At 43.4% G+C, this 27,549-nt stretch overlaps 1 protein-coding gene and 1 non-coding gene across 2 annotated transcripts in view; both read left to right on the top strand.

Annotated features, from left to right (window-relative positions):
• METAP2 (methionyl aminopeptidase 2) overlaps positions 1–27,549 on the top strand; it is a 290,993-nt gene that overhangs the window by 187,103 nt on the left and 76,341 nt on the right. The window contains exon 5 of the mRNA XM_053719228.1: positions 16,775–16,869. Coding sequence (XP_053575203.1) covers positions 16,775–16,869 — 95 coding nt within the window. The remainder of the gene's footprint in view (positions 1–16,774; positions 16,870–27,549) is intronic.
• On the top strand, positions 2,350–2,460 carry LOC128665337 (U5 spliceosomal RNA). Its single transcript, XR_008403095.1, has one exon. It is a non-coding gene; the product is annotated as a U5 spliceosomal RNA (small nuclear RNA).

Raw genomic sequence — 27,549 nt, 5'->3', positions numbered from 1 at the left:
CAGGTAAGTGCTCAGTCATCTATAATTATGGGGGACTTGCACTTCAGATAATAGACTGCAATTCTTGGGACACGTATATATCCTGGGGTAAGATATTTCAGGTAGGCTTGCGGCACTGGTGACCAGGAGACTAGGGGTTAATTCTTTATGGAGTATTCCCTGTTTTTGATATAGTGCTCATAAGGGGTTAGTGGCATTTTCTGGTGTAGTGTTACTCATGTTTTTTGGGCTAAGCTCCTATAACTAGATTATAAGGGTTTTTAATCCTACACAGAGAATTCTAATTCTAGGAGGGTTTTCCAACCGGACAAGTAATGTTGCGCTCTTTATTTGCTGAGTGGCGCAGTGTTGGGCTTCCTTTTGGGTTATGTTTTTTTTCCTCACTGTGTGTTTTTGTTTTTTATGCGCTCTCTTTATTGGACTGCCGGAGCAGTTTCCTTCAGTGGCGGCTACGACCGGATGAGGTGCGAGATATACTTCACGCTTCATCTGTCTTTTCACGTAGTTGGTGCTGACGAGTTCCACCACCTTCCTTTAGTTTCGGCTTTCCTTCTGAACCAGTCGTTGGCCAAGCCCCCTTGTCGTCTTAAGAACGGAGTGAGGGGTTGATAGTGTGATTCCTCTGGCAGGCTCATGCAATGCAGGAGTTGCGTGCCTTTTTATTTATTAGTGATTCATTTCATCAGCCGTTCATGTCAAAAGGGGAAATGCAGGAGTACAGTCATAAAGGCTTTATTCCTGCCGTTTTCGTTTGCTAATAACACAGTCAGGAAGCCTTATCCTATAATATATTTTATATTTATGATGCCACTATGTTTTAATTTATTTTAATTCAACTCCAGCCTATAGTGCTCCAGCCTGTTAAGGGTTATGTCTGTTGTGCTCTTTCAGCCTATGTGGGCTTAAGTCTGTTTGATGGGAAATACAACAAAATACTGTTATGTAATAAGGATGATTTGCGTTACGACATACAGCTGTCACTCCTCATACCTTTCCTGTCAGTTATAATATATTAATAGGATAGGGGTGTCATTGTGGTTTATCTAAGCAATGGTATAATCGGTGGCAAAAATTTTGATACTTGTCTCCCTGTTTCCCGTATGCCCTACGGGACTGTGCTGCTATGGCACAGAGTACTTCGATCTCTATGGGAGATATCTGTTCCATTCCGGGTCCATGGGCTGACGGGTGCAATAAACAGCTGGAGTTTTATTTGGAGCAATACCCCAGATTTGCTGTGATAAGCCGTGGGCACTGTAACTGAGATATTGGTTAGCAGATACCACTTAGGCCTTATAGTTTCTGCAGTGGCAGATTCAATCCTATGTTCCTACAGATGCCTCTGGCGTTTTTTTCCTTCAAGGTTTGGTCTCGGCCTGGCAGACTCATCCTCCTACCTCACAAAGAGAGGTTGTTCTTCCTTTTTAGGCGATCCGACCAACTTTAGTATGCCTCCCAGAGACAGTTTCTCCTTTTGGAGTATCTGCAGTCTAGGAGTGATAGTGCCAGTCTGGGAAAGGGATCTAGGTTACCTAAAGTCAGGTATTGCCCTTCTAACTTTTCTCCTTTAGTTAAAGAGGATCTGTTTATAACATACATAGACCTGAGGGATGGGCTTTATTGCTCTCTTAAAACTCTGTCAAGTGTCTGAGTTTCTTCATCCTTGAAAGACCCTTTTGGGATATTGCAGGGCCTTCTGAACTTATTTGGTTCAGGTGTCTTCCCTTATTTGAGCATATTCTCTGTTCTGGAGATCTTGCCCAATATACTTTCCCATGATTGGGAATTAATTCTGGAGATAGGTTTATCTTGTCCTTTCTATGATAAGAGGACCTTGATTGATAGATTCTCTATTAGGAGAACTTTCTATCTGAGGTCAGATAATCAAGGACTTGTTCCTTCCTCTCTCTACAAGAGGATTTGAGAGAGTAGTTAACACTCTGGTTTTAATTCTTCTGCCCGGTCAACAGGGAGTTCTTGTGGTCCGGTAAATAGCTTCCACTTTGCAACCAGAAGGTTGGAAGTTTTGGATTTAGCGGCAGTTGTTTCTCTTATCTTTCCATTTGCTCTGTTTAGGCCGGTGAGAGATCTGTTGGTGAATGCTCTAACTACAGGGAAAGCCTTTTTAAAGAAGAATATGAAGGGAATTGGTCTTGTGATACCATGGACATCATTCCCTCGTTATTTTCCGTAAGATGGAGTAAAGGATACATCGAGATTAATCTCTCTTCCCTAGTGGGGAGTATCCATCCTGGGGCGAGTGCGTCGAGCGGATGTCAACCTGCTGGGCTGGGTCACAGTCTGGGACTTGTTTCAGAACTGATAGGGGCTTAACATAAACACAGTGTAGCTCTCTGTTTTCTCTTCAGATCGTATAAATCGTTACCATTTTTTAAAGATTTACGTGGAGGGGAACAACTGAGTTTTTAAAATAATTTTTGAGGCTCTACATGGTAGAGCTAAGACAGAGCCACATGCTCAGATCTCTACTCAGTCTTTATGAGCATATTGCCTCCCTGACTTTTTGAAGTCTCAGGGTTGGAGACTTGTCTTGAGAACTCTTTATCTTGGTTCCAGTAGCCAATGTCACCTCAATGGTTGCATCAACCATCAGGGAGGAACTTGGAGTTCCCTAAGCCATAGAGGAGGTGACTTGGATGGTTCAGTGGGCGGAAGCCCACAATGGTTATCATAGGCCATCCTCCTTCCAGGTGGGACAACCGGGAAGCGTGATCGGAAGCAGCCAATGTAGCCTGGTTGTTAGCTGGGATTTTGCTTGCAAGTGTTATGGGTTTGAATCCAGCTGCTGTGCTAGATGCCCATTAGCAGACAGACTTACTTTCGGGGAGTGGGTGCTCCATTCGAAGGTGTTTTCCAGGTTGACTCTCAAAGGAGGGGGTGTGGAGCTGGACTTGAGTGTCTTGGTGGAATTCAAGCTCCGAGGTGCGGTTTAGGGCCTGGGATCCACAAGCGGATTGAATAGAGGCTCTGGCGATTGTTTTGAGTCTTCAGGTTGTCTTATCTGTTTTTTCTCTGTTTCTCTCCTTCCACGAGTTATTGCTCGTATCAGGTAGGAGAGAGCATAGGTGATTCTCAGCTCCTGCTTGACTCCGCAGGTCCTAGGGTGCAGACTTAGTAGAGATCGTCTTTTTAACCTTGGAGATTACCTCTGAGGAGGGTCCTTCTACCCCAGGGCCCTTCCTTTATCCTTTAGATTTTTCTCTAAAGCTTCTGTTTGGAGATTGAGCGCCTGATTTAGTTAAGCGTGAAGTTTAGAATCGGTCATTGAGGCCATGGTTCAGGCTCATTGCCAGTCCCTTGAAAGATTTTCCATAAGATTGACATATATATCCTTATTGATGTGAGTCTAAATGATTTTTGGAGCAAGGTCTGGATCCTGAGGATCTTGTCTTTTCTCCGGGAAGGCCTTGATAGGGGTTATCTATCAGTACCCTTAAAGGTCAGATTCTGCGTTATACGCTATGCTGCTCGTTCGGCTGGCAGACATGACGGATGTTCAATCCATGGCCAGGTTTTGGTCAGGATCAGGCCTGTTTTAAAATCATATTCTTAAGGTTTTTTCTGCAGGCTCAGTTGAGCCTTCGCTTTCCTTAGATGTTATTCTTATGTCTTTCTCTGCACGGAGGGTTTCTGAACTCTCAGCTTGCATTGTGATTCTCCTTATCTCACGTTTTCATGCTGGTAAGGTAATTCTTTTTTTTTTTTTTTTTTTTTTTTTGTTCCAAGTTTGGTTTTCTGCCTAAGGTTGTTCGGACAGAAGAATTATTCAGGACATGTTTGTTCTTTTCTCTGTCCTATTACTCCTTTTCAAGAGGAACGTTTGTTCCACAACTTGCAAGTTGTGCGGGCTAGTAAACTTCTTTGCAGGCGACTAGAATTTTTTGTCTGTTTTCTGCATTGCTTGTTTGCCTTCGGGTAAAGCTACTGCATCTTCTCTTTCTCTCCGGTGGGAAAGTATTTTCATTTGGTGTGAGACTGTTGGACATCAGCCCCTTGAGGGATTACAGTCCATTCCACAAGGGCTGTTTCTTCTTTTCAAGTCCTCAAGATTGAGGCCTCTGTAGCTCAGTTTGGGAGGTTGCGACTTGGGTTTCCTTGCGCTCTTTTTCAAAATCTATAAATTTGATTATTTTGCCTTTGCTGGGATTTCTTTGGGAGGAAGGTTATTCAAGCAGTGTGCTGCCTTCTGTTTAGGTTTCCTGTTTTGTCCTCCCTTATCTGTGTCCTCTAGCTTGGGTATTGATTACCAGCAGTAATTGATGATGATCCGTGGACTCACTGTGTCATTAGAAAACTAAATTTATGCTTGCCTGATAAATTTATTTATTTCTTGACACAGTGAGTCCATGGCACGCCCTGTATTTTCTCCTGTTAAGTGTAGTCAGTCCATGGGTCATCATTACTTCTGGGATATTAACTCCTCCCCAACAGGAAGTGCAAGAGGATCACCCAAGCAGAGCTGCTATATAGCTCCTCCCCTCTACGTCACACCCAGTCATTCTCTTGCACCCAACTAATAGATAGGATGTGTGAGAGGACTGTGGTGATTATACTTAGTTTTTTATATCTTCAATCAAAAGTTTGTTATTTTAAACAGCACCGGAGTGTGTTGTTCCTTCTCAGGTAGAATTTGAAGAAGAATCTACCTGAGTTTTTGTATGATCTTAGTCGGCGTAGCTAAGATTCATTTTGCTGTTCTCGACCATTCTGAGGAGTCCCCAACAGGAAGTGCAAGAGGATCACCCAAGCAGAGCTGCTATATAGCTCCTCCCCTCTACGTCACACCCAGTCATTCTCTTGCACCCAACTAATAGATAGGATGTGTGAGAGGACTGTGGTGATTATACTTAGTTTTTTATATCTTCAATCAAAAGTTTGTTATTTTAAACAGCACCGGAGTGTGTTGTTCCTTCTCAGGTAGAATTTGAAGAAGAATCTACCTGAGTTTTTGTATGATCTTAGTCGGCGTAGCTAAGATTCATTTTGCTGTTCTCGACCATTCTGAGGAGTGAGGTAAACTTCAGATCAGGGGACAGCGGGCAGGTTCGCCTGCAAAGAGGTATGTTGCAGTATATTATTTTCTGAGGAATGGAATTGACTAAGAAAATACTGCCAATACCGATATAATGTAAGTTCAGCCTTAAATGCAGTAGTAGCAACTGGTATCAGGCTGTTATGTATATATATGTTTACACTTCAGTATTCTGGGGAATGGCACTTCACTGGGACAATACTGTATGCATATAACTTTTAGCCTATCTTGCAGTGGGAACGACTAGCAGCAGGCTTTTTAATAACATTTCATATTATTAGATTTTAAACGTTTGCTGGTATGTTAAATCGTTTAATTATCTGAGGTACTTGGTGAAAAATTGTTTTTGGGCACTGTTTTTCCACTTGGCTGTCGTTTATTTTAAATTTAAGACAGTTTTACTGAACTTCCCTCACAGTTGTGTGTGAGGGGGAGGGGCCTATTTTGGCGCTTTTGCTACGCATCAGAAATTCAGTCACAAGTCTGTTTTCTCTCCCTGCATGATCCGGATTGTCTCTACAGAGCTCAAGGGTCTTCAAAACTTATTTTGAGGGAGGTAATCACTCACAGCAGACCTGTGAGATTGTGCTTTGACTGTGATAAAAAACGTTTATATTTTGTACATTTTTTTCTGCTATTAAGGGTTAGTTATCCATTGCTAATGGGGGCAATCCTTTGCTAAATTTATGCCTTTACCGGGAAAAATTTGGTTTTTATAACTTATCCGGTTTCATTGTTATTCAACTGTCATAGTTTTTTTCTGTGCTTCTTAAAGGCACAGTACGTTTTGCATATTACTTGTAAATTGAGTTGAAAAGTATTTCCAAGCTTGCTAGTCTAATTGCTAGTTTGTTAAACATGTCTGACTCAGAGGAATATCTCTGTGCTATATGTGCAAAAGCCAAGGTGGAGCCCAATAGAAATTTATGTACTAATTGCATTGATGCTACTTTAAATAAAAGTCAATCTGTACAAGTTGAACATCATTCATCAAACAACGAGGGGGAAGTTATGCCGACTAACTTGCCTCACGTGTCAGTACCTGCATCTCCCGCTCGGGAGGTGCGTGATATTGTAACGCTGAGTACTTCAGGGCGGCCATTACAAATCACCTTACAGGACATGGCTAATGTTATGACTGACGTTTTGTCTAAATTACCAGAACTTAGAGGTAAGCGAGATCACTCTGGGGTGAGAACAGAGTGCGCTGATAATATTAGGGCCATGCCAGATACTGCGTCACAATTTGCAGAACATGAGGACGGAGAGCTTCAATCTGCAGGTGACGGATCTGAACCAAATAGAGTGGATTCAGACATTTCAAATTTTAAGTTTAAACTAGAAAACCTCCGTGTACTGCTAGGGGAGGAATTAGCGGCTCTGAATTATTGTAACACCGTTGCAATCCCAGAGAAATTATCTAGGCTGGATAGATACTATGCGGTACCAGCGAGTACTGACGTATTTCCTATACCTAAGAGGCTTACAGAGATAATTACTAAGGAGTGGGATAGGCCCAGGGTACCCTTTTCCCCCCCTCCTGTATTTAGAAAAATGTTTCCAATAGACGCCACCACGCGGGACTTATGGCAGACGGTCCCTAAGGTGGAGGGAGCAGTTTCTACTCTGGCTAAGCGTACCACTATCCCGGTGGAGGATAGCTGTGCTTTCTCCAACATAGGTGTGTCCGGTCCACGGCGTCATCCTTACTTGTGGGATATTCTCTTCCCCAACAGGAAATGGCAAAGAGCCCAGCAAAGCTGGTCACATGATCCCTCCTAGGCTCCGCCTACCCCAGTCATTCTCTTTGCCGTTGTACAGGCAACATCTCCACGGAGATGGCTTAGAGTTTTTTAGTGTTTAACTGTAGTTTTTCATTATTCAATCAAGAGTTTGTTATTTTCAAATAGTGCTGGTACGTACTATTTACTCAGAAACAGAAAAGAGATGAAGAATTCTGTTTGTATGAGGAAAATGATTTTAGCAACCGTAACTAAAATCCATGGCTGTTCCACACAGGACTGTTGAGAGCAATTAACTTCAGTTGGGGGAACAGTTTGCAGTCTCTTGCTGCTTGAGGTATGACACATTCTAACAAGACGATGTAATGCTGGAAGCTGTCATTTTCCCTATGGGATCCGGTAAGCCATGTTTATTACGATTGTAAATAAGGGCTTCACAAGGGCTTATTTAAACTGTAGACTTTTTCTGGGCTAAATCGATTGATTATTAACACATATTTAGCCCTGAGGAATCATTTTATCTGGGTATTTTGATATAATAATATCGGCAGGCACTGTTTTAGACACCTTATTCTTTAGGGGCTTTCCCCAAGCATAGGCAGAGTCTCATTTTCGCGCCGGTGTTGCGCACTTGTTTTTGAGAGGCATGGCATGCAGTCGCATGTGAGAGGAGCTCTGATACTTATAAAAGACTTCTGAAGGCGTCATTTGGTATCGTATTCCCCTTTGGGTTTGGTTGGGTCTCAGCAAAGCAGATACCAGGGACTGTAAAGGGGTTTAAAGCTTAAAACGGCTCCGGTTCCGTTATTTTAAGGGTTAAAGCTTCCAAAATTGGTGTGCAATATTTTCAAGGCTTTAAGACGCTGTGGTGAAAATTTGGTGAATTTTGAACAATTCCTTCATGTTTTTTCGCAATTGCAGTAATAAAGTGTGTTCAGTTTAAAATTTAAAGTGACAGTAACGGTTTTATTTTAAAACGTTTTTTGTACTTTCTGATCAAGTTTATGCCTGTTTAACATGTCTGAACTACCAGATAGACTGTGTTCTGAATGTGGGGAAGCCAGAATTCCTATTCATTTAAATAAATGTGATTTATGTGATAATGACAATGATGCCCAAGATGATTCCTCAAGTGAGGGGAGTAAGCATGGTACTGCATCATTCCCTCCTTCGTCTACACGAGTCTTGCCCACTCAGGAGGCCCCTAGTACATCTAGCGCGCCAATACTCCTTACTATGCAACAATTAACGGCTGTAATGGATAATTCTGTCAAAAACATTTTAGCCAAAATGAACCCTTGTCAGCGTAAGCGTGGCTGCTCTGTTTTAGTTACTGAAGAGCATGACGACGCTGATATTAATATCTCTGAAGGGCCCCTAACCCAATCTGAGGGGGCCAGGGAGGTTTTGTCTGAGGGAGAAATTACTGATTTAGGGAACATTTCTCAGCAGGCTGAATCTGATGTGATTACATTTAAATTTAAATTGGAACATCTCCGCATTTTGCTTAAGGAGGTATTATCCACTCTGGATGATTGTGAAAATTTAGTCATCCCAGAGAAACTATGTAAAATGGACAAGTTCCTAGAGGTGCCGGGGCTCCCAGAAGCTTTTCCTATACCCAAGCGGGTGGCGGACATTGTTAATAAAGAATGGGAAAGGCCCGGTATTCCTTTCGTCCCTCCCCCCATATTTAAAAAATTGTTTCCTATGGTCGACCCCAGAAAGGACTTATGGCAGTCAGTCCCCAAGGTCGAGGGAGCGGTTTCTACTTTAAACAAACGCACCACTATTCCAATAGAGGATAGTTGTGCTTTCAAAGATCCTATGGATAAAAAATTAGAAGGTTTGCTTAAAAAGATGTTTGTTCAGCAGGGCTACCTTCTACAACCCATTTCATGCATTGTCCCTGTCACTACTGCCGCATATTTCTGGTTTGATGAACTGCTTAAGGTGCTCGATAGTGACTCTCCTCCTTATGAGGAGATTATGGACAGAATCAATGCTCTCAAATTGGCTAATTCTTTCACTCTAGACGCCTCTTTGCAATTGGCTAAGTTAGCGGCTAAGAACTCTGGGTTTGCTATTGTGGCGCGCAGAGCGCTTTGGTTGAAATCTTGGTCGGCTGATGCGTCTTCCAAGAACAAGCTACTAAACATTCCTTTCAAGGGGAAAACGTTGTTTGGTCCTGACTTGAAAGAGATTATCTCTGATATCACTGGGGGTAAGGGCCACGCCCTTCCTCAGGATCGGCCTTTCAAGGCAAAAAATAGACCTAATTTTCGTCCCTTTCGTAAAAACGGACCAGCCCAAGGTGCTACGTCCTCTAAGCAAGAGGGTAATACTTCTCAGGCCAAGCCAGCTTGGAGACCAATGCAAGGCTGGAACAAGGGAAAGCAGGCCAAGAAACCTGCCACTGCTACCAAGACAGCATGAAATATTGGCCCCCGATCCGGGACCGGATCTGGTGGGGGGCAGACTCTCTCTCTTCGCTCAGGCTTGGGCAAGAGATGTTCTGGATCCTTGGGCGCTAGAAATAGTCTCCCAGGGTTATCTTCTGGAATTCAAGGGACTTCCCCCAAGGGGGAGGTTCCACAGGTCTCAGTTGTCTTCAGACCACATAAAAAGACAGGCGTTCTTACATTGTGTAGAAGACCTGTTAAAAATGGGAGTGATTCATCCTGTTCCATTAAGAGAACAAGGGATGGGGTTCTACTCCAATCTGTTCATAGTTCCCAAAAAAGAGGGAACGTTCAGACCAATCCTAGATCTCAAGATCTTAAACAAATTTCTCAAGGTCCCATCGTTCAAGATGGAAACCATTCGAACTATCCTTCCTTCCATCCAGGAAGGTCAATTCATGACCACGGTGGATTTAAAGGATGCGTATCTACATATTCCTATCCACAAGGAACATCATCGGTTCCTAAGGTTTGCATTCCTGGACAAACATTACCAGTTCGTGGCGCTTCCTTTCGGATTAGCCACTGCTCCAAGGATTTTCACAAAGGTACTAGGGTCCCTTCTAGCGGTGCTAAGACCAAGGGGCATTGCAGTAGTACCTTACCTGGACGACATTCTGATTCAAGCGTCGTCCCTTCCTCAAGCAAAGGCTCACACGGACATTGTACTGGCCTTTCTCAGATCTCACGGCTGGAAAGTGAACGTGGAAAAGAGTTCTCTATCCCCGTCAACAAGGGTTCCCTTCTTGGGAACAATTATAGACTCCTTAGAAATGAGGATCTTTCTAACAGAGGCCAGAAAAACAAAGCTTCTGGACTCTTGTCGGATACTTCATTCCGTTCCTCTTCCTTCCATAGCTCAGTGCATGGAAGTGATCGGTTTGATGGTGGCGGCGATGGACATAGTTCCTTTTGCGCGCATTCATCTAAGACCATTACAACTGTGCATGCTCAGTCAGTGGAATGGGGACTATACAGACTTGTCTCCGAAGATACAAGTAAATCAGAGGACCAGAGACTCACTCCGTTGGTGGCTGTCCCTGGCCAATCTGTCTCAAGGGATGATGTTCCACAGACCAGAGTGGGTCATTGTCACGACCGACGCCAGTCTGATAGGCTGGGGCGCGGTCTGGGGATCCCTGAAAGCTCAGGGTCTTTGGTCTCGGGAAGAATCTCTTCTACCGATAAATATTCTGGAACTGAGAGCGATATTCAATGCTCTCCAGGCCTGGCCCCAGCTTGCGAGGACCAGGTTCATACGGTTTCAATCAGACAACATGACGACTGTTGCATACATCAACCATCAGGGGGGAACAAGAAGTTCCCTAGCGATGGAAGAAGTAACCAAAATTATTCTTTGGGCGGAGTCTCACTCCTGCCACCTGTCTGCTATCCACATCCCAGGAGTGGAAAATTGGGAAGCGGATTTTCTGAGTCGGCAGACATTGCATCCGGGGGAGTGGGAACTCCATCCGGAAATCTTTGCCCAAGTCACTCACCTGTGGGGCATTCCAGACATGGATCTGATGGCCTCTCGTCAGAACTTCAAAGTTCCTTGCTACGGGGCCAGATCCAGGGATCCCAAGGCGGCTCTAGTGGATGCACTAGTAGCACCTTGGACCTTCAAACTAGCTTATGTGTTCCCGCCATTTCCTCTCATCCCCAGGCTGATAGCCAGGATCAAGCAGGAGAGGGCGTCGGTGATCTTGATAGCTCCTGCGTGGCCACGCAGGACTTGGTATGCAGATCTGGTGAATATGTCATCGGCTCCACCTTGGAAGCTACCTTTGAGACGAGACCTTCTTGTTCAGGGTCCGTTCGAACATCCGAATCTGGTTTCACTCCAGCTGACTGCTTGGAGATTGAACGCTTGATTTTATCGAAGCGAGGATTCTCAGATTCTGTTATCGATACTCTTGTTCAGGCCAGAAAGCCTGTGACTAGAAAGATTTACCACAAAATTTGGAAAAAATATATCTGTTGGTGTGAATCTAAAGGATTCCCTTGGGACAAGGTTAAGGTTCCTAGGATTCTATCCTTCCTTCAAGAAGGATTGGACAAAGGATTATCTGCTAGTTCCCTGAAGGGACAGATTTCTGCCTTGTCGGTATTACTTCACAAAAAGCTGGCAGCTGTGCCAGATGTTCAAGCCTTTGTTCAGGCTCTGGTTAGAATCAAGCCTGTTTACAAACCTTTGACTCCTCCTTGGAGTCTCAATTTAGTTCTTTCAGTTCTTCAGGGGGTTCCGTTTGAACCCTTACATTCCGTTGATATTAAGTTATTATCTTGGAAAGTTTTGTTTTTAGTTGCGATTTCTTCTGCTAGAAGAGTCTCAGAATTATCTGCTCTGCAGTGTTCTCCTCCTTATCTGGTGTTCCATGCAGATAAGGTGGTTTTACGTACTAAACCTGGTTTTCTTCCAAAAGTTGTTTCTAACAAAAACATTAACCAGGAGATTATCGTACCTTCTCTGTGTCCAAAACCAGTTTCAAAGAAGGAACGTTTGTTGCACAATTTGGATGTTGTTCGCGCTCTAAAATTCTATTTAGATGCTACAAAGGATTTTAGACAAACATCTTCCTTGTTTGTTGTTTATTCAGGTAAAAGGAGAGGTCAAAAAGCAACTTCTACCTCTCTCTCTCTTTGGATTAAAAGCATCATCAGATTGGCTTACGAGACTGCCGGACGGCAGCCTCCCGAAAGAATCACAGCTCATTCCACTAGGGCTGTGGCTTCCACATGGGCCTTCAAGAACGAGGCTTCTGTTGATCAGATATGTAGGGCAGCGACTTGGTCTTCACTGCACACTTTTACCAAATTTTACAAGTTTGATACTTTTGCTTCTTCTGAGGCTATTTTTGGGAGAAAGGTTTTGCAAGCCGTGGTGCCTTCCATTTAGGTGACCTGATTTGCTCCCTCCCTTCATCCGTGTCCTAAAGCTTTGGTATTGGTTCCCACAAGTAAGGATGACGCCGTGGACCGGACACACCTATGTTGGAGAAAACAGAATTTATGTTTACCTGATAAATTTCTTTCTCCAACGGTGTGTCCGGTCCACGGCCCGCCCTGGTTTTTTTAATCAGGTCTGATATTTTATTTTCTTTAACTACAGTCACCACGGTACCATATGGTTTCTCCTATGCAAATATTCCTCCTTAACGTCGGTCGAATGACTGGGGTAGGCGGAGCCTAGGAGGGATCATGTGACCAGCTTTGCTGGGCTCTTTGCCATTTCCTGTTGGGGAAGAGAATATCCCACAAGTAAGGATGACGCCGTGGACCGGACACACCGTTGGAGAAAGAAATTTATCAGGTAAACATAAATTCTGTTTTTTCAGATCCAATGGATAAAAAGTTAGAGGGTTACCTTAAGAAAATGTTTGTTCAACAAGGTTTTATATTGCAACCCCTTGCATGTATTGCGTCTGTCACGGCTGCGGCCGCATTTTGGTCTGAGTCTCTTGACTCAGCAACTATAGATGAGATTTCAAACAAGCTTAAAACCCTTAAGCTAGCTAATTCATTTATTTCAGATGCCGTAGTACATTTAACTAAACTTACGGCTAAGAATTCCGGATTCGCCATTCAAGCACGTAGAGCTCTGTGGCTAAAATCCTGGTCAGCTGATGTTACTTCTAAATCTAAATTACTTAACATACCTTTCAAGGGGCAGACCTTATTCGGGCCCGGTTTGAAAGAAATTATCGCTGACATTACAGGAGGTAAAGGCCATGCCCTGCCTCAAGACAGAGCCAAACCTAGGGCTAGACAGTCTAATTTTCGTGCCTTTCGTAACTTCAAGGCAGGAGCAGCATCAACTTCCTCTGCACCAAAACAGGAAGGAGCTGTTGCTCGCTACAGACAAGGCTGGAAACCTAACCAGTCCTGGAACAAGGGCAAGCAGGCCAGAAAACCTGCTGCTGCCCCTAAGACAGCATGAATTGAGGGCCCCCGATCCGGGAACGGATCTAGTGGGGGGCAGACTTTCTCTCTTCGCCCAGGCTTGGGCAAGAGATGTCCAGGATCCCTGGGCGTTAGAGATCATATCTCAGGGATATCTTCTGGACTTCAAAACCTCTCCCCCAAAAGGGAGATTTCATCTTTCAAGGTTGTCAACAAACCAGATAAAGAAAGAGGCGTTTCTACGCTGTGTACAAGATCTTTTACTAATGGGAGTGATCCATCCGGTTCCGCGGTCGGAGCACGGACAGGGGTTTTACTCAAATCTGTTTGTGGTTCCCAAGAAAGAAGGAACCTTCAGACCAATCTTGGATTTAAAGATCCTAAACAAATTCCTAAGAGTTCCATCGTTCAAAATGGAAGCTATTCGGACAATCTTACCTATGATCCAAAAGGGTCAGTACATGACCACAGTGGATTTAAAGGATGCTTACCTTCACATACCGATTCACAAAGATCATTACCGGTATCTAAGGTTTGCCTTCCTAGACAGGCATTACCAGTTTGTAGCTCTTCCATTCGGATTGGCTACGGCTCCAAGAATCTTCACAAAGGTTCTGGGCTCTCTTCTGGCGGTACTAAGACCGCGAGGAATTTCGGTGGCTCCGTACCTAGACGACATTCTGATACAAGCGTCAAGCTTTCAAACTGCCAAGTCTCATACAGAGTTAGTACTGGCATTTCTAAGGTCGCATGGGTGGAAGGTGAACGAAGAGAAGAGTTCTCTTTTTCCACTCACAAGAGTTCCCTTCTTGGGGACTCTTATAGATTCTGTAGAAATGAAGATTTACCTGACAGAAGACAGGTTAACAAAGCTTCAAAATGCTTGCCGTGTCCTTCATTCCATTCAACACCCGTCAGTGGCTCAATGCATGGAGGTAATCGGCTTAATGGTAGCGGCAATGGACATAGTACCCTTTGCACGCCTTGATCTCAGACCGCTGCAATTGTGCATGCTAAGTCAGTGGAATGGGGATTACTCAGATTTGTCCCCTACTCTGAATCTGGATCAAGAGACCAGAAATTCTCTTCTATGGTGGCTTTCTTGGCCACATCTGTCCAGGGGGATGCCCTTCAGCAGGCCAGATTGGACAATTGTAACAACAGACGCCAGCCTACTAGGTTGGGGCGCTGTCTGGAATTCCCTGAAGGCTCAGGGATCATGGACTCAGGAGGAGAGTCTCCTTCCAATAAACATTCTGGAATTGAGAGCAGTTCTCAATGCCCTTCTGGCTTGGCCTCAGTTAATAACTCGGAGGTTCATCAGGTTTCAGTCGGATAACATCACGACTGTAGCTTACATCAACCATCAGGGAGGGACATGAAGCTCCCTAGCGATGATGGAAGTATCAAAGATAATACGCTGGGCAGAGTCTCACTCTTGCCACCTGTCAGCGATCCACATTCCGGGAGTGGAGAACTGGGAGGCGGATTTCCTAAGTCGTCAGACTTTTCATCCGGGGGAGTGGGAACTTCATCCGGAGGTCTTTGCCCAAATACTTCGACGATGGGGCAAACCAGAGATAGATCTCATGGCGTCTCGCCAGAACGCCAAGCTTCCTTGTTACGGGTCCAGGTCCAGGGATCCGGGAGCGGTCCTGGTAGATGCTTTGACAGCACCTTGGACCTTCGGGATGGCTTATGTGTTTCCACCCTTCCCGATGCTTCCTCGATTGATTGCCAGGATCAAACAGGAGAGAGCATCGGTGATTCTAATAGCGCCTGCGTGGCCACGCAGGACCTGGTATGCAGATCTAGTGGACATGTCATCCTGTCCACCTTGGTCTCTGCCTCTGAGAGAGGACCTTCTGATTCAGGGTCCTTTCAAACATCAAAATCTAATTTCTCTGAAGCTGACTGCTTGGAAATTGAACGCTTGATTTTATCAAAGCGTGGATTTTCGGAGTCAGTAATTGATACCTTAATACAGGCTAGGAAACCTGTTACCAGAAAGATTTACCATAAAATATGGCGTAAATACTTACATTGGTGCGAATCCAAGAGTTACTCATGGAGTAAGGTTAGGATTCCTAGGATATTGTCTTTTCTACAAGAAGGTTTAGAAAAGGGTTTATCTGCTAGTTCCTTAAAGGGACAGATCTCAGCTCTGTCCATTCTTTTACACAAACGTCTGTCAGAAGTTCCAGACGTTCAGGCTTTTTGTCAGGCTTTGGCCAGGATTAAAGCCTGTGTTTAAAACTGTTGCTCCACCATGGAGCTTAAATTTAGTTCTTAACGTTTTACAGGGTGTTCCGTTTGAACCCCTTCATTCCATTGATATCAAATTGTTATCTTGGAAAGTTCTGTTTTTAATGGCTATTTCCTCGGCTCGAAGAGTCTCTGAATTATCGGCCTTACATTGTGATTCTCCTTATCTGATTTTTCATTCAGACAAGGTAGTTCTGCGTACTAAACCTGGGTTCTTACCTAAGGTAGTCACTAATAGGAATATCAATCAAGAGATTGTTGTTCCATCATTGTGTCCTAACCCTTCTTCAAAGAAGGAACGACTTCTACACAATCTGGATGTAGTCCGTGCCCTGAAATTTTATTTACAGGCAACTAAAGATTTTCGCCAAACTTCTTCCCTGTTTGTCGTTTATTCTGGACAGAGGAGAGGTCAAAAAGCTTCTGCTACCTCTCTCTCTTTCTGGCTTCGTAGTATAATACGTTTGGCCTATGAGACTGCTGGACAGCAGCCTCCTGAAAGAATTACAGCTCATTCTACTAGAGCTGTGGCTTCCACTTGGGCCTTTAAGAATGAGGCCTCTGTTGAACAGATTTGCAAGGCTGCAACTTGGTCTTCTCTTCATACTTTTTCCAAATTTTACAAATTTGACACTTTTGCTTCTTCTGAGGCTGTTTTTGGGAGAAAGGTTCTTCAGGCAGTGGTTCCTTCCGTATAAAGATCCTGCCTGTCCCTCCCGTCATCCGTGTACTTTAGCTTTGGTATTGGTATCCCAGAAGTAATGATGACCCGTGGACTGACTACACTTAACAGGAGAAAACATAATTTATGCTTACCTGATAAATTCCTTTCTCCTGTAGTGTAGTCAGTCCACGGCCCGCCCTGTTTTTTATGGCAGGTCTAAATTTTTAAATTATACTCCAGTCACCACTGCACCCTATAGTTTCTCCTTTCTCGTTTAGTTCTCGGTCGAATGACTGGGTGTGACGTAGAGGGGAGGAGCTATATAGCAGCTCTGCTTGGGTGATCCTCTTGCACTTCCTGTTGGGGAGGAGTTAATATCCCAGAAGTAATGATGACCCGTGGACTGACTACACTACAGGAGAAAGGAATTTATCAGGTAAGCATAAATTATGTTTTTCAAATTGTCTATCCTTTCTTTTGGTCGAATGACTGGGGTATTGTGGGTTGGAAGTGATATTCTTTGCCTCCTCCTGCTGGCCAGGAGTGATATTCCCAACAGTAACTGATGATGATCCGTGGACTCAGTGTCAAGAAATAAATTTATCAGGTAAGCATAAATGTAGTTTTTTTGCCTTTTTTTATTAATATTATTATTTTTTTTAAAAAAAACATTTTTTGTTTGCAGGTCGGATCATTGATTGTGCTTTTACAGTCACATTCAATCCAAAGTATGATAAGTTACTTGAAGCTGTCAAAGATGCTACAAACACTGGGATAAAGGTACCGTTCATCATTCCTTGATTCTGGAAAATTGTATGTTGCCCCCTTTTCTGCCGCAGCAGTTGGCGTTTGAAATTACATTTTGTTAATATCTTGTCATCTTTGATTTTGCTTGGCTTTTAAGTTTTGACCCCTTGCAGCTCATTTAATATTTTTAGTTCTTCAGTTAAAACTTTCTATTTGGTATAGAGTTCAGCTCCAATACACAACAGTGATGGCATCTGAGTTTAATATACATTTTAGTTTAATTCCTAAAACAACCTTTCATCCCTCTACCTCTAATCCTTTTTTTGGTAAGCACTGTAGACCAATCACACCCTGAACTACTTTCTCCTCTGGCTGTGCTGCCTGCTGGGAACTGCGGTTTGCAATATCTGCCTAGAGCAGATGTGGGCAGCTGCAGCCGAGATTGAGGAGATAGCATCCCAGCAGCTGCATTTTCCTATGACAGTACGATAATCCCAAACACCTCAAAGTTAAAATTCATGCATATATTTTAATGCATCCAGGCACCCTGGGATATTTGAGCCCTGTTGTATGAATTGCATATTTAATTTGAAAATAGTATTTGGGTGAGTTAAATTTGTGTGTGATGGCCCTTTTTATCTATATTTGAATCTGTTTTCCCCGAATGCTGCTGATCCTTTTTTCTATTTTTTTATATATGACTTCAGCCCAGATGATCGAACGTTTCGTGAGGGGGCAAAATATTCCAAAGGGATCCTCCACAATGTCGAGCAAGCCTATGAAATATTCCGAGCTGTCGATATTGTTAACAGGTGGCATTGCTAAGAGGCGTTTTACTATACAAGTTAGCGCTATATTCCAACCAGCATCGCCACCGACATTCACGATGTATAGTAAAGGATCCCTTTGAAAAATAGCACCAAGCCTAATAAATATACCTTTACCCCTAAGCCGCCACAAGCCCACCGCAATCACCGCTACAAGCCCAAAGCAAACACCTCCTAACCTATGAACCCCTACACCACCACAAGCCCACCGCACAAAAGCCTAATCTACTTAACCCCTAATACTCCTAACCTATCATCCCCCTACGTTGCATAAATTTAAAAATTACTAACATTACAAAAAACCTAGTTATGCCTATTTTAAAACTAAAGTCCCATTTAAAAAAGCCCACGACAAAATAAAAAATATACTACCACTAAAACCTACCCCTAAAGCAATTTAGGTCCCTGTATTTTAAAATAAAAAAATTCCTATTCTAAAATCAAATTGTCTCCCCACCAAAAACAGCCTATCGTAAAAAAAAACGACTTGAAATATTTCCCCGAAAAGGGCATTTGGTTGGGCATTGCTCTTTTAGAAGGGCATTTGGTAGGGCATTGCCCTAAAATGATTTAGCTCTTTTTTGCCATAAGAAAAAAAAACTATTCTTAAAAAATTAATAAAAAATCCTATCCATTAAAAACACTGTTGTGTAAAAAAAAATAAAAAAAAGCTTCTAGAGTAGGGTTTGGTGTTAATATATTTTTTATTTCTTTTACAAGATACGATGAGTCCACGGATTTCATCCTTGTGGGATATCGCCTCCTGGTCAGCAGGCGGAGGCAAAGAGCACAACAGCAGAGCTGTATATATAGCTCCTCCCTTCCCTCCCACTCCAGTCATTCTCTTTGCCTGTGTTAGTGATAGGAAGAGGTAAAGTGAGGTGTTAGTTTAGATTCTTCAATCAAGAGTTTATTATTTTTTAAAGTAGTGCCTCTGAGTGCTACTTTGTTCTGGGGTGTAGCCTAGACCAGATCAGTCTCTTCCATAACAAAAGAGAAGCATTTGGTGGCTTTAGAGCAATGGGAACTTGTGGGACATAATTCTCACTGCGCCTCCCATGTACTTGTTTGCTACCCTTACCAAGAAAACCTGAGGGATATTTACTCAGGATTTTCCTTTTCATTACAGGTCCATGTGAGGGAGAGGACCTTACTGTCTGGCAGGAGATGAGGTAAATGCTAACTTTACTCTGGGGGTGGATGAAATAGTCTCAGAAAAAAGTTAGGCACTTTGTTTTATTCCTCATCAGATTTACCCCCTTCTCACTATAGATAGATTCCCTCAGTGTTTCAGGGGATAATTGGGACAGTTAAACGCAGGCTTCGGTCCTGTTGGGCACATGGGCTTTTTTTTCATAACTGTGGAGCCACATATAGAAAGAGTGACGGTAATGTCTAGCCCAGTGTGAACCTCAAAGCCGTCACTGCAGTAATAAGGCAGTGTGAGGTGCTGCATACAATAGCGACTGACAGAGTCAGGATGAAGCAGTACATAGTACTTGCATGCTTTTTTCCCGGCGGTTCAAGTATAGCCGACCGGGAGCTCTCATATTGTTATATTTGGCCGTTACGTGGAGCTATATTTTACTGCTGAGCTCTGTGTAAGGTGACGCATGGGACTTATGTTCTTTTCTACCGGCGTTTTACTAATGGCCGACCGGGAGATCTATTGTGGCCATGCTTATGGGGTTTGTTTGTGCGGCTCAGTGTGAGAGAATACCGCAGTGATTTACTCCTTTTCGGACTAGTCTGTTCAGTCCGTTTCTTTTTCCCCTCAGGCCTTTTGTTAAGTAAATGGCGGCCTGGAGAGGTTTTTTTTCTAACGCCCACTATGGGAGGAGTTAGGTTTAGCGCCTTTTTAGTTGCGCACCTCTGTGTGTTGATCTTCCTGATATCGGAAGAATGGGTCTCTCTTTAGGGTACTATTGCACAGGACGGTTTTTAGTCACGCAAAAAGACTTAGTCCGGGTTATTTGCAATTAAAGAGAGTATCACAGTGACAGCTGTTTACTTGTTTTTTTTCTTCCCTGAATGGTTGTAACAAGAGCAAATAAATAATGGTTTCCTTTTTACAGTTTAAAGTGACAGTAATAGGTGTTACTTTTATTAAAGTGTTTCAGCTGTATATTTGTTTATTTCATCCCTGTGTTTTGGGATGTAACGAGCATATCTATGATAAAATTTCCTTTTAAGATTTATAGTGACAGTAACGCTTTTTAAGTGTTACCTTTATTTAAGACCTTCAGCTGTTTATTTGCTCATTTCATCCCTGTGTTTTAGGATGAGACGAGCATATCTCTGATAATATTTCCTTTTAGGATTTAAAGTGACAGTAACGCTTTTTAAGTGTTACCTTTATTTAAGAATTTCAGCTGTTTATTTGCTCATTTCATCCCTGTGTTTTAGGATGTGACAAGAGCATATCTATGTTAAAATTTTCCTTTCTTCTGTTATGTGTGATCAGTCCACGGGTCATCATTACTTCTGGGATATAACTCCTCCCCAACAGGAAATGCAAGAGGATTCACCCAGCAGAGCTGCATATAGCTCCTCCCCTCTACGTCACTCCCAGTCATTCTCTTGCACCCAACGACTAGATAGGATGTGTGAGAGGACTATGGTGATTATACTTAGTTTTTATAACTTCAATCAAAAGTTTGTTATTTTACAATAGCACCGGAGCGTGTTATTGCCTCTCTGGCAGAGTTTGAAGAAGAATCTACCAGAGTTTTTTTACTATGATTTTAACCGGAGTAGTTAAGATCATATTGCTGTTTCTCGGCCATCTGAGGGAGGTAAAAGCTTCAGATCAGGGGACAGCGGGCAGATGAATCTGCATTGAGGTATGTAGCAGTTTTTATTTTCTGAATGGAATTGATGAGAAAATCCTGCCATACCGTTATAATGACATGTATGTATACTCTACACTTCAGTATTCTGGGGATGGTACTTCACTGGAATTACTCTGTAAAAAGTACATTAAACCTTTTAATAGGTATTTATTATGTTAAACGTTTTTGCTGGAATGTAGAATCGTTTGCATTTTCTGAGGTACTGAGTGAATAAATGTTTGGGCATTATTTCTCCAACATAGGTGTGTCCGGTCCACGGCGTCATCCTTACTTGTGGGATATTCTCTTCCCCAACAGGAAATGGCAAAGAGCCCAGCAAAGCTGGTCACATGATCCCTCCTAGGCTCCGCCTACCCCAGTCATTCTCTTTGCCGTTGTACAGGCAACATCTCCACGGAGATGGCTTAGAGTTTTTTAGTGTTTAACTGTAGTTTTTATTATTCAATCAAGAGTTTGTTATTTTGAAATAGTGCTGGTATGTACTATTTACTCAGAAACAGAAAAGAGATGAAGATTTCTGTTTGTATGAGGAAAATGATTTTAGCAACCGTCACTAAAATCCATGGCTGTTCCACACAGGACTGTTGAGAGCAATTAACTTCAGTTGGGGGAACAGTGAGCAGTCTCTTGCTGCTTGAGGTATGACACATTCTAACAAGACGATGTAATGCTGGAAGCTGTCATTTTCCCTCTGGGATCCGGTAAGCCATGTTTATTACGATTGTAAATAAGGGCTTCAAAAAAGGGCTTATTAAGACTGTAGACTTTTTTGGGGCTAAATCGATTGATTATTAACACATATTTAGCCTTGAGGAATCATTTTATCTGGGTATTTTGATATAATAATATCGGCAGGCACTGTTTTAGACACCTTATTCTTTAGGGGCTTTCCCAAAGCATAGGCAGAGCCTCATTTTCGCGCCGGTGTTGCGCACTTGTTTTTGAGAGGCATGGCATGCAGTCGCATGTGAGAGGAGCTCTGATACTTAGAAAAGACTTTCTGAAGGCGTCATTGGGTATCGTATTCCCCTTGGGGCTTGGTTGGGTCTCAGCAAAGCAGATACCAGGGACTGTAAAGGGGTTAAAGTTCAAAACGGCTCCGGTTCCGTTATTTTAAGGGTTAAAGCTTCCAAATTTGGTGTGCAATACTTTTAAGGCTTTAAGACACTGGTGAAAATTTGGTGAATTTTGTACAATTCCTTCATGTTTTTTCGCATTTGCAGTAATAAAGTGTGTTCAGTTTAAAATTTAAAGTGACAGTAACGGTTTTATTTTAAAACGTTTTTTGTACTTGTTATCAAGTTTATGCCTGTTTAACATGTCTGAACTACCAGATAGACTGTGTTCTGAATGTGGGGAAGCCAGAATTCCTATTCATTTAAATAAATGTGATTTATGTGACAATGACAATGATGCCCAAGATGATTCCTCAAGTGAGGGGAGTAAGCATGGTACTGCATCATTCCCTCCTTCGTCTACACGAGTCTTGCCCACTCAGGAGGCCCCTAGTACATCTAGCGCGCCAATACTCCTTACTATGCAACAATTAACGGCTGTAATGGATAATTCTGTCAAAAACATTTTAGCCAAAATGAACACTTATCAGCGTAAGCGCGACTGCTCTGTTTTAGATACTGAAGAGCATGACGACGCTGATATTAACATTTCTGAAGGGCCCCTAACTCAGTCTGATGGGGCCAGGGAGGTTTTGTCTGAGGAAGAAATTACTGATTCAGGGAACATTTCTCAACAAGCTGAACCTGATGTGATTGCATTTAAATTTAAGTTGGAACATCTCCGCATTCTGCTTAAGGAGGTATTATCCACTCTGGATGATTGTGACAAGTTGGTCATCCCAGAGAAACTATGTAAAATGGACAAGTTCCTAGAGGTGCCGGGGCTCCCAGAAGCTTTTCCTATACCCAAGCGGGTGGCGGACATTGTTAATAAAGAATGGGAAAGGCCCGGTATTCCTTTCGTCCCTCCCCCCATATTTAAAAAATTGTTTCCTATGGTCGACCCCAGAAAGGACTTATGGCAGACAGTCCCCAAGGTCGAGGGAGCGGTTTCCACTTTAAACAAACGCACCACTATACCCATAGAGGATAGTTGTGCTTTCAAAGATCCTATGGATAAAAAATTAGAAGGTTTGCTTAAAAAGATGTTTGTTCAGCAGGGTTTCCTTCTACAACCAATTTCATGCATTGTCCCTGTCGCTACAGCCGCATGTTTCTGGTTCGATGAGCTGATAAAGGCGGTCGACAGTGATTCTCCTCCTTATGAGGAGATTATGGACAGAATCAATGCTCTCAAATTGGCTAATTCTTTCACCCTAGACGCCACTTTGCAATTGGCTAGGTTAGCGGCTAAGAATTCTGGGTTTGCTATTGTGGCGCGCAGAGCGCTTTGGTTGAAATCTTGGTCGGCTGATGCGTCTTCCAAGAACAAGCTACTTAACATTCCTTTCAAGGGGAAAACGCTGTTTGGCCCTGACTTGAAAGAGATTATCTCGGATATCACTGGGGGTAAGGGCCACGCCCTTCCTCAGGATCGGCCTTTCAAGGCAAAAAATAAACCTAATTTTCGTCCCTTTCGTAGAAACGGACCAGCCCAAAGTGCTACGTCCTCTAAGCAAGAGGGTAATACTTCTCAAGCCAAGCCAGCTTGGAGACCAATGCAAGGCTGGAACAAGGGAAAGCAGGCCAAGAAACCTGCCACTGCTACCAAGACAGCATGAAATGTTGGCCCCCGATCCGGGACCGGATCTGGTGGGGGGCAGACTCTCTCTCTTCGCTCAGGCTTGGGCAAGAGATGTTCTGGATCCTTGGGCGCTAGAAATAGTCTCCCAAGGTTATCTTCTGGAATTCAAGGGACTTCCCCCAAGGGGGAGGTTCCACAGGTCTCAGTTGTCTTCAGACCACATAAAAAGACAGGCATTCTTACATTGTGTAGAAGACCTGTTAAAAATGGGAGTGATTCATCCCGTTCCATTAAGAGAACAAGGGATGGGGTTCTACTCCAATCTGTTTATAGTTCCCAAAAAAGAGGGAACGTTCAGACCAATCTTAGATCTCAAGATCTTAAACAAGTTTCTCAAGGTTCCATCGTTCAAGATGGAAACCATTCGAACTATTCTTCCTTCCATCCAGGAAGGTCAATTCATGACCACGGTGGATTTAAAGGATGCGTATCTACATATTCCTATCCACAAGGAACATCATCGGTTCCTGAGGTTCGCATTCCTGGACAAACATTACCAGTTCGTGGCGCTTCCTTTTCGGATTAGCCACTGCTCCAAGGATTTTCACAAAGGTACTAGGGTCCCTTCTAGCTGTGCTAAGACCAAGGGGCATTGCTGTAGTACCTTACTTGGACGACATTCTGATTCAAGCGTCGTCCCTTCCTCAAGCAAAGGCTCACACGGACATTGTCCTGGCCTTTCTCAGATCTCACGGATGGAAAGTGAACGTGGAAAAGAGTTCTCTATCTCCGTCAACAAGGGTTCCCTTCTTGGGAACAATAATAGACTCCTTAGAAATGAGGATTTTTCTGACAGAGGCCAGAAAAACAAAACTTCTAGACTCTTGTCGGATACTTCATTCCGTTCCTCTTCCTTCCATAGCTCAGTGCATGGAAGTGATCGGGTTGATGGTAGCGGCAATGGACATAGTTCCTTTTGCACGCATTCATCTAAGACCATTACAACTGTGCATGCTCAGTCAGTGGAATGGGGACTATACAGACTTGTCTCCGAAGATACAAGTAAATCAGAGGACCAGAGACTCACTCCGTTGGTGGCTGTCCCTGGACAACCTGTCACGAGGGATGACATTCCGCAGACCAGAGTGGGTCATTGTCACGACCGACGCCAGTCTGATGGGCTGGGGCGCGGTCTGGGGATCCCTGAAAGCTCAGGGTCTTTGGTCTCGGGAAGAATCTCTTCTACCGATAAATATTCTGGAACTGAGAGCGATATTCAATGCTCTCAAGGCTTGGCCTCAGCTAGCGAGGGCCAAGTTCATACGGTTTCAATCAGACAACATGACAACTGTTGCGTACATCAACCATCAGGGGGGAACAAGGAGTTCCCTGGCGATGGAAGAAGTGACCAAAATCATTCTATGGGCGGAGTCTCACTCCTGCCACCTGTCTGCTATCCACATCCCAGGAGTGGAAAATTGGGAAGCGGATTTTCTGAGTCGTCAGACATTGCATCCGGGGGAGTGGGAACTCCATCCGGAAATCTTTGCCCAAGTCACTCAGCTGTGGGGCATTCCAGACATGGATCTGATGGCCTCTCGTCAGAACTTCAAAGTTCCTTGCTACGGGTCCAGATCCAGGGATCCCAAGGCGGCTCTAGTGGATGCACTAGTAGCACCTTGGACCTTCAAACTAGCTTATGTGTTCCCGCCGTTTCCTCTCATCCCCAGGCTGGTAGCCAGGATCAATCAGGAGAGGGCGTCGGTGATTTTGATAGCTCCTGCGTGGCCACGCAGTGACTTGGTATGCAGATCTGGTGAATATGTCATCGGCTCCTCCTTGGAAGCTACCTTTGAGACGAGACCTTCTTGTTCAGGGTCCGTTCGAACATCCGAATCTGGTTTCACTCCAGCTGACTGCTTGGAGATTGAACGCTTGATCTTATCGAAGCGAGGATTCTCAGATTCTGTTATCGATACTCTTGTTCAGGCCAGAAAGCCTGTAACTAGAAAGATTTACCACAAAATTTGGAAAAAATATATCTGTTGGTGTGAATCTAAAGGATTCCCTTGGGACAAGGTTAAGATTCCTAGGATTCTATCCTTCCTTCAAGAAGGATTGGAAAAAGGATTATCTGCAAGTTCCCTGAAGGGACAGATTTCTGCCTTGTCTGTGTTACTTCACAAAAAGCTGGCCGCTGTGCCAGATGTTCAAGCCTTTGTTCAGGCTCTGGTTAGAATTAAGCCTGTTTACAAACCTTTGACTCCTCCTTGGAGTCTCAATTTAGTTCTTTCAGTTCTTCAGGGGGTTCCGTTTGAACCCTTGCATTCCGTTGATATTAAGTTATTATCTTGGAAAGTTTTGTTTTTAGTTGCAATTTCTTCTGCTAGAAGAGTTTCAGAATTATCTGCTCTGCAGTGTTCTCCTCCTTATCTGGTGTTCCATGCAGATAAGGTGGTTTTACGTACTAAACCTGGTTTTCTTCCAAAAGTTGTTTCTAACAAAAACATTAACCAGGAGATTATCGTACCTTCTCTGTGTCCGAAACCAGTTTCAAAGAAGGAACGTCTGTTGCACAATTTGGATGTTGTTCGCGCTCTAAAATTCTATTTAGATGCTACAAAGGATTTTAGACAAACATCTTCCTTGTTTGTTGTTTATTCCGGTAAAAGGAGAGGTCAAAAAGCAACTTCTACCTCTCTCTCTTTTTGGATTAAAAGCATCATCAGATTGGCTTACGAGACTGCCGGACGGCAGCCTCCCGAAAGAATCACAGCTCATTCCACTAGGGCTGTGGCTTCCACATGGGCCTTCAAGAACGAGGCTTCTGTTGATCAGATATGTAGGGCAGCGACTTGGTCTTCACTGCACACTTTTACCAAATTTTACAAGTTTGATACTTTTGCTTCTTCTGAGGCTATTTTTGGGAGAAAGGTTTTGCAAGCCGTGGTGCCTTCCATTTAGGTGACCTGATTTGCTCCCTCCCTTCATCCGTGTCCTAAAGCTTTGGTATTGGTTCCCACAAGTAAGGATGACGCCGTGGACCGGACACACCTATGTTGGAGAAAACAGAATTTATGTTTACCTGATAAATTACTTTCTCCAACGGTGTGTCCGGTCCACGGCCCGCCCTGGTTTTTTTTTTTTTAATCAGGTCTGATAATTTTTTTCTTTAACTACAGTCACCACGGTACCATATGGTTTCTCCTATGCAAATATTCCTCCTTAACGTCGGTCGAATGACTGGGGTAGGCGGAGCCTAGGAGGGATCATGTGACCAGCTTTGCTGGGCTCTTTGCCATTTCCTGTTGGGGAAGAGAATATCCCACAAGTAAGGATGACGCCGTGGACCGGACACACCGTTGGAGAAAGTAATTTATCAGGTAAACATAAATTCTGTTTTTTCCACTTGGCAGTTGCTTGTTTTAATTGTGACAGTTTCGTTTCTCTCTCACTGCTGTGTGTGAGGGGGAGGGGCCGTTTTTGGCGCTCTTTGCTACGCATCAAAAATTTCCAGTCAGTTACTCTTGTATTTCCTGCATGATCCGGTTCATCTCTAACAGAACTCAGGGGTCTTCAAACTTCTTTGAAGGGAGGTAGATTCTCTCAGCAGAGCTGTGAGACTTATATATTGACTGTGATTAAAAACGTTGCTCTCTTATTTTTACGTTTTCAATTTAATTATTGTTACTTTACTAAGGGGAACAAACCTTTGCTAAAAGTTGTGTTGTTTTCAAGGATTGATGCTATAACAGTTTTTCAGTTCATTATTTCAACTGTCATTTAATCGTTTAGTGCTTCTTTGAGGCACAGTACGTTTTTATTAAATAAGATTGTAACCAAGTTGCAAGTTTATTTGCTAGTGTGTTAAACATGTCTGATTCAGAGGAAGATACCTGTGTCATTTGTTCCAATGCCAAGGTGGAGCCCAATAGAAATTTATGTACTAACTGTATTGATGCTACTTTAAATAAAAGCCAATCTGTACAAGTTGAACAAATTTCACCAAACAGCGAGGGGAGAGTTATGCCGACTAACTCGCCTCACGTGTCAGTACCTGCATCTCCCGCCCGGGAGGTGCGTGATATTGTGACGCCTAGTACATCTGGGCGGCCATTACAGATAACATTACAAGATATGGCTACTGTTATGACTGAAGTTTTGGCTAAATTACCAGAACTAAGGGGCAAGCGTGATCACTCTGGGGTGAGAACAGAGTGCGCTGATAATACTAGAGCCATGTCTGATACTGCGTCACAGCTTGCAGAGCATGAGGACGGAGAGCTTCATTCTGTGGGTGACGGTTCTGATCCAAACAGATTGGATTCAGATAT

Source organism: Bombina bombina, chromosome 6 (genome assembly GCF_027579735.1).
Source record: "Bombina bombina isolate aBomBom1 chromosome 6, aBomBom1.pri, whole genome shotgun sequence".
NCBI lineage: Eukaryota > Metazoa > Chordata > Amphibia > Anura > Bombinatoridae > Bombina > Bombina bombina.
This window is presented reverse-complemented; position numbering and strand designations above follow the sequence as displayed.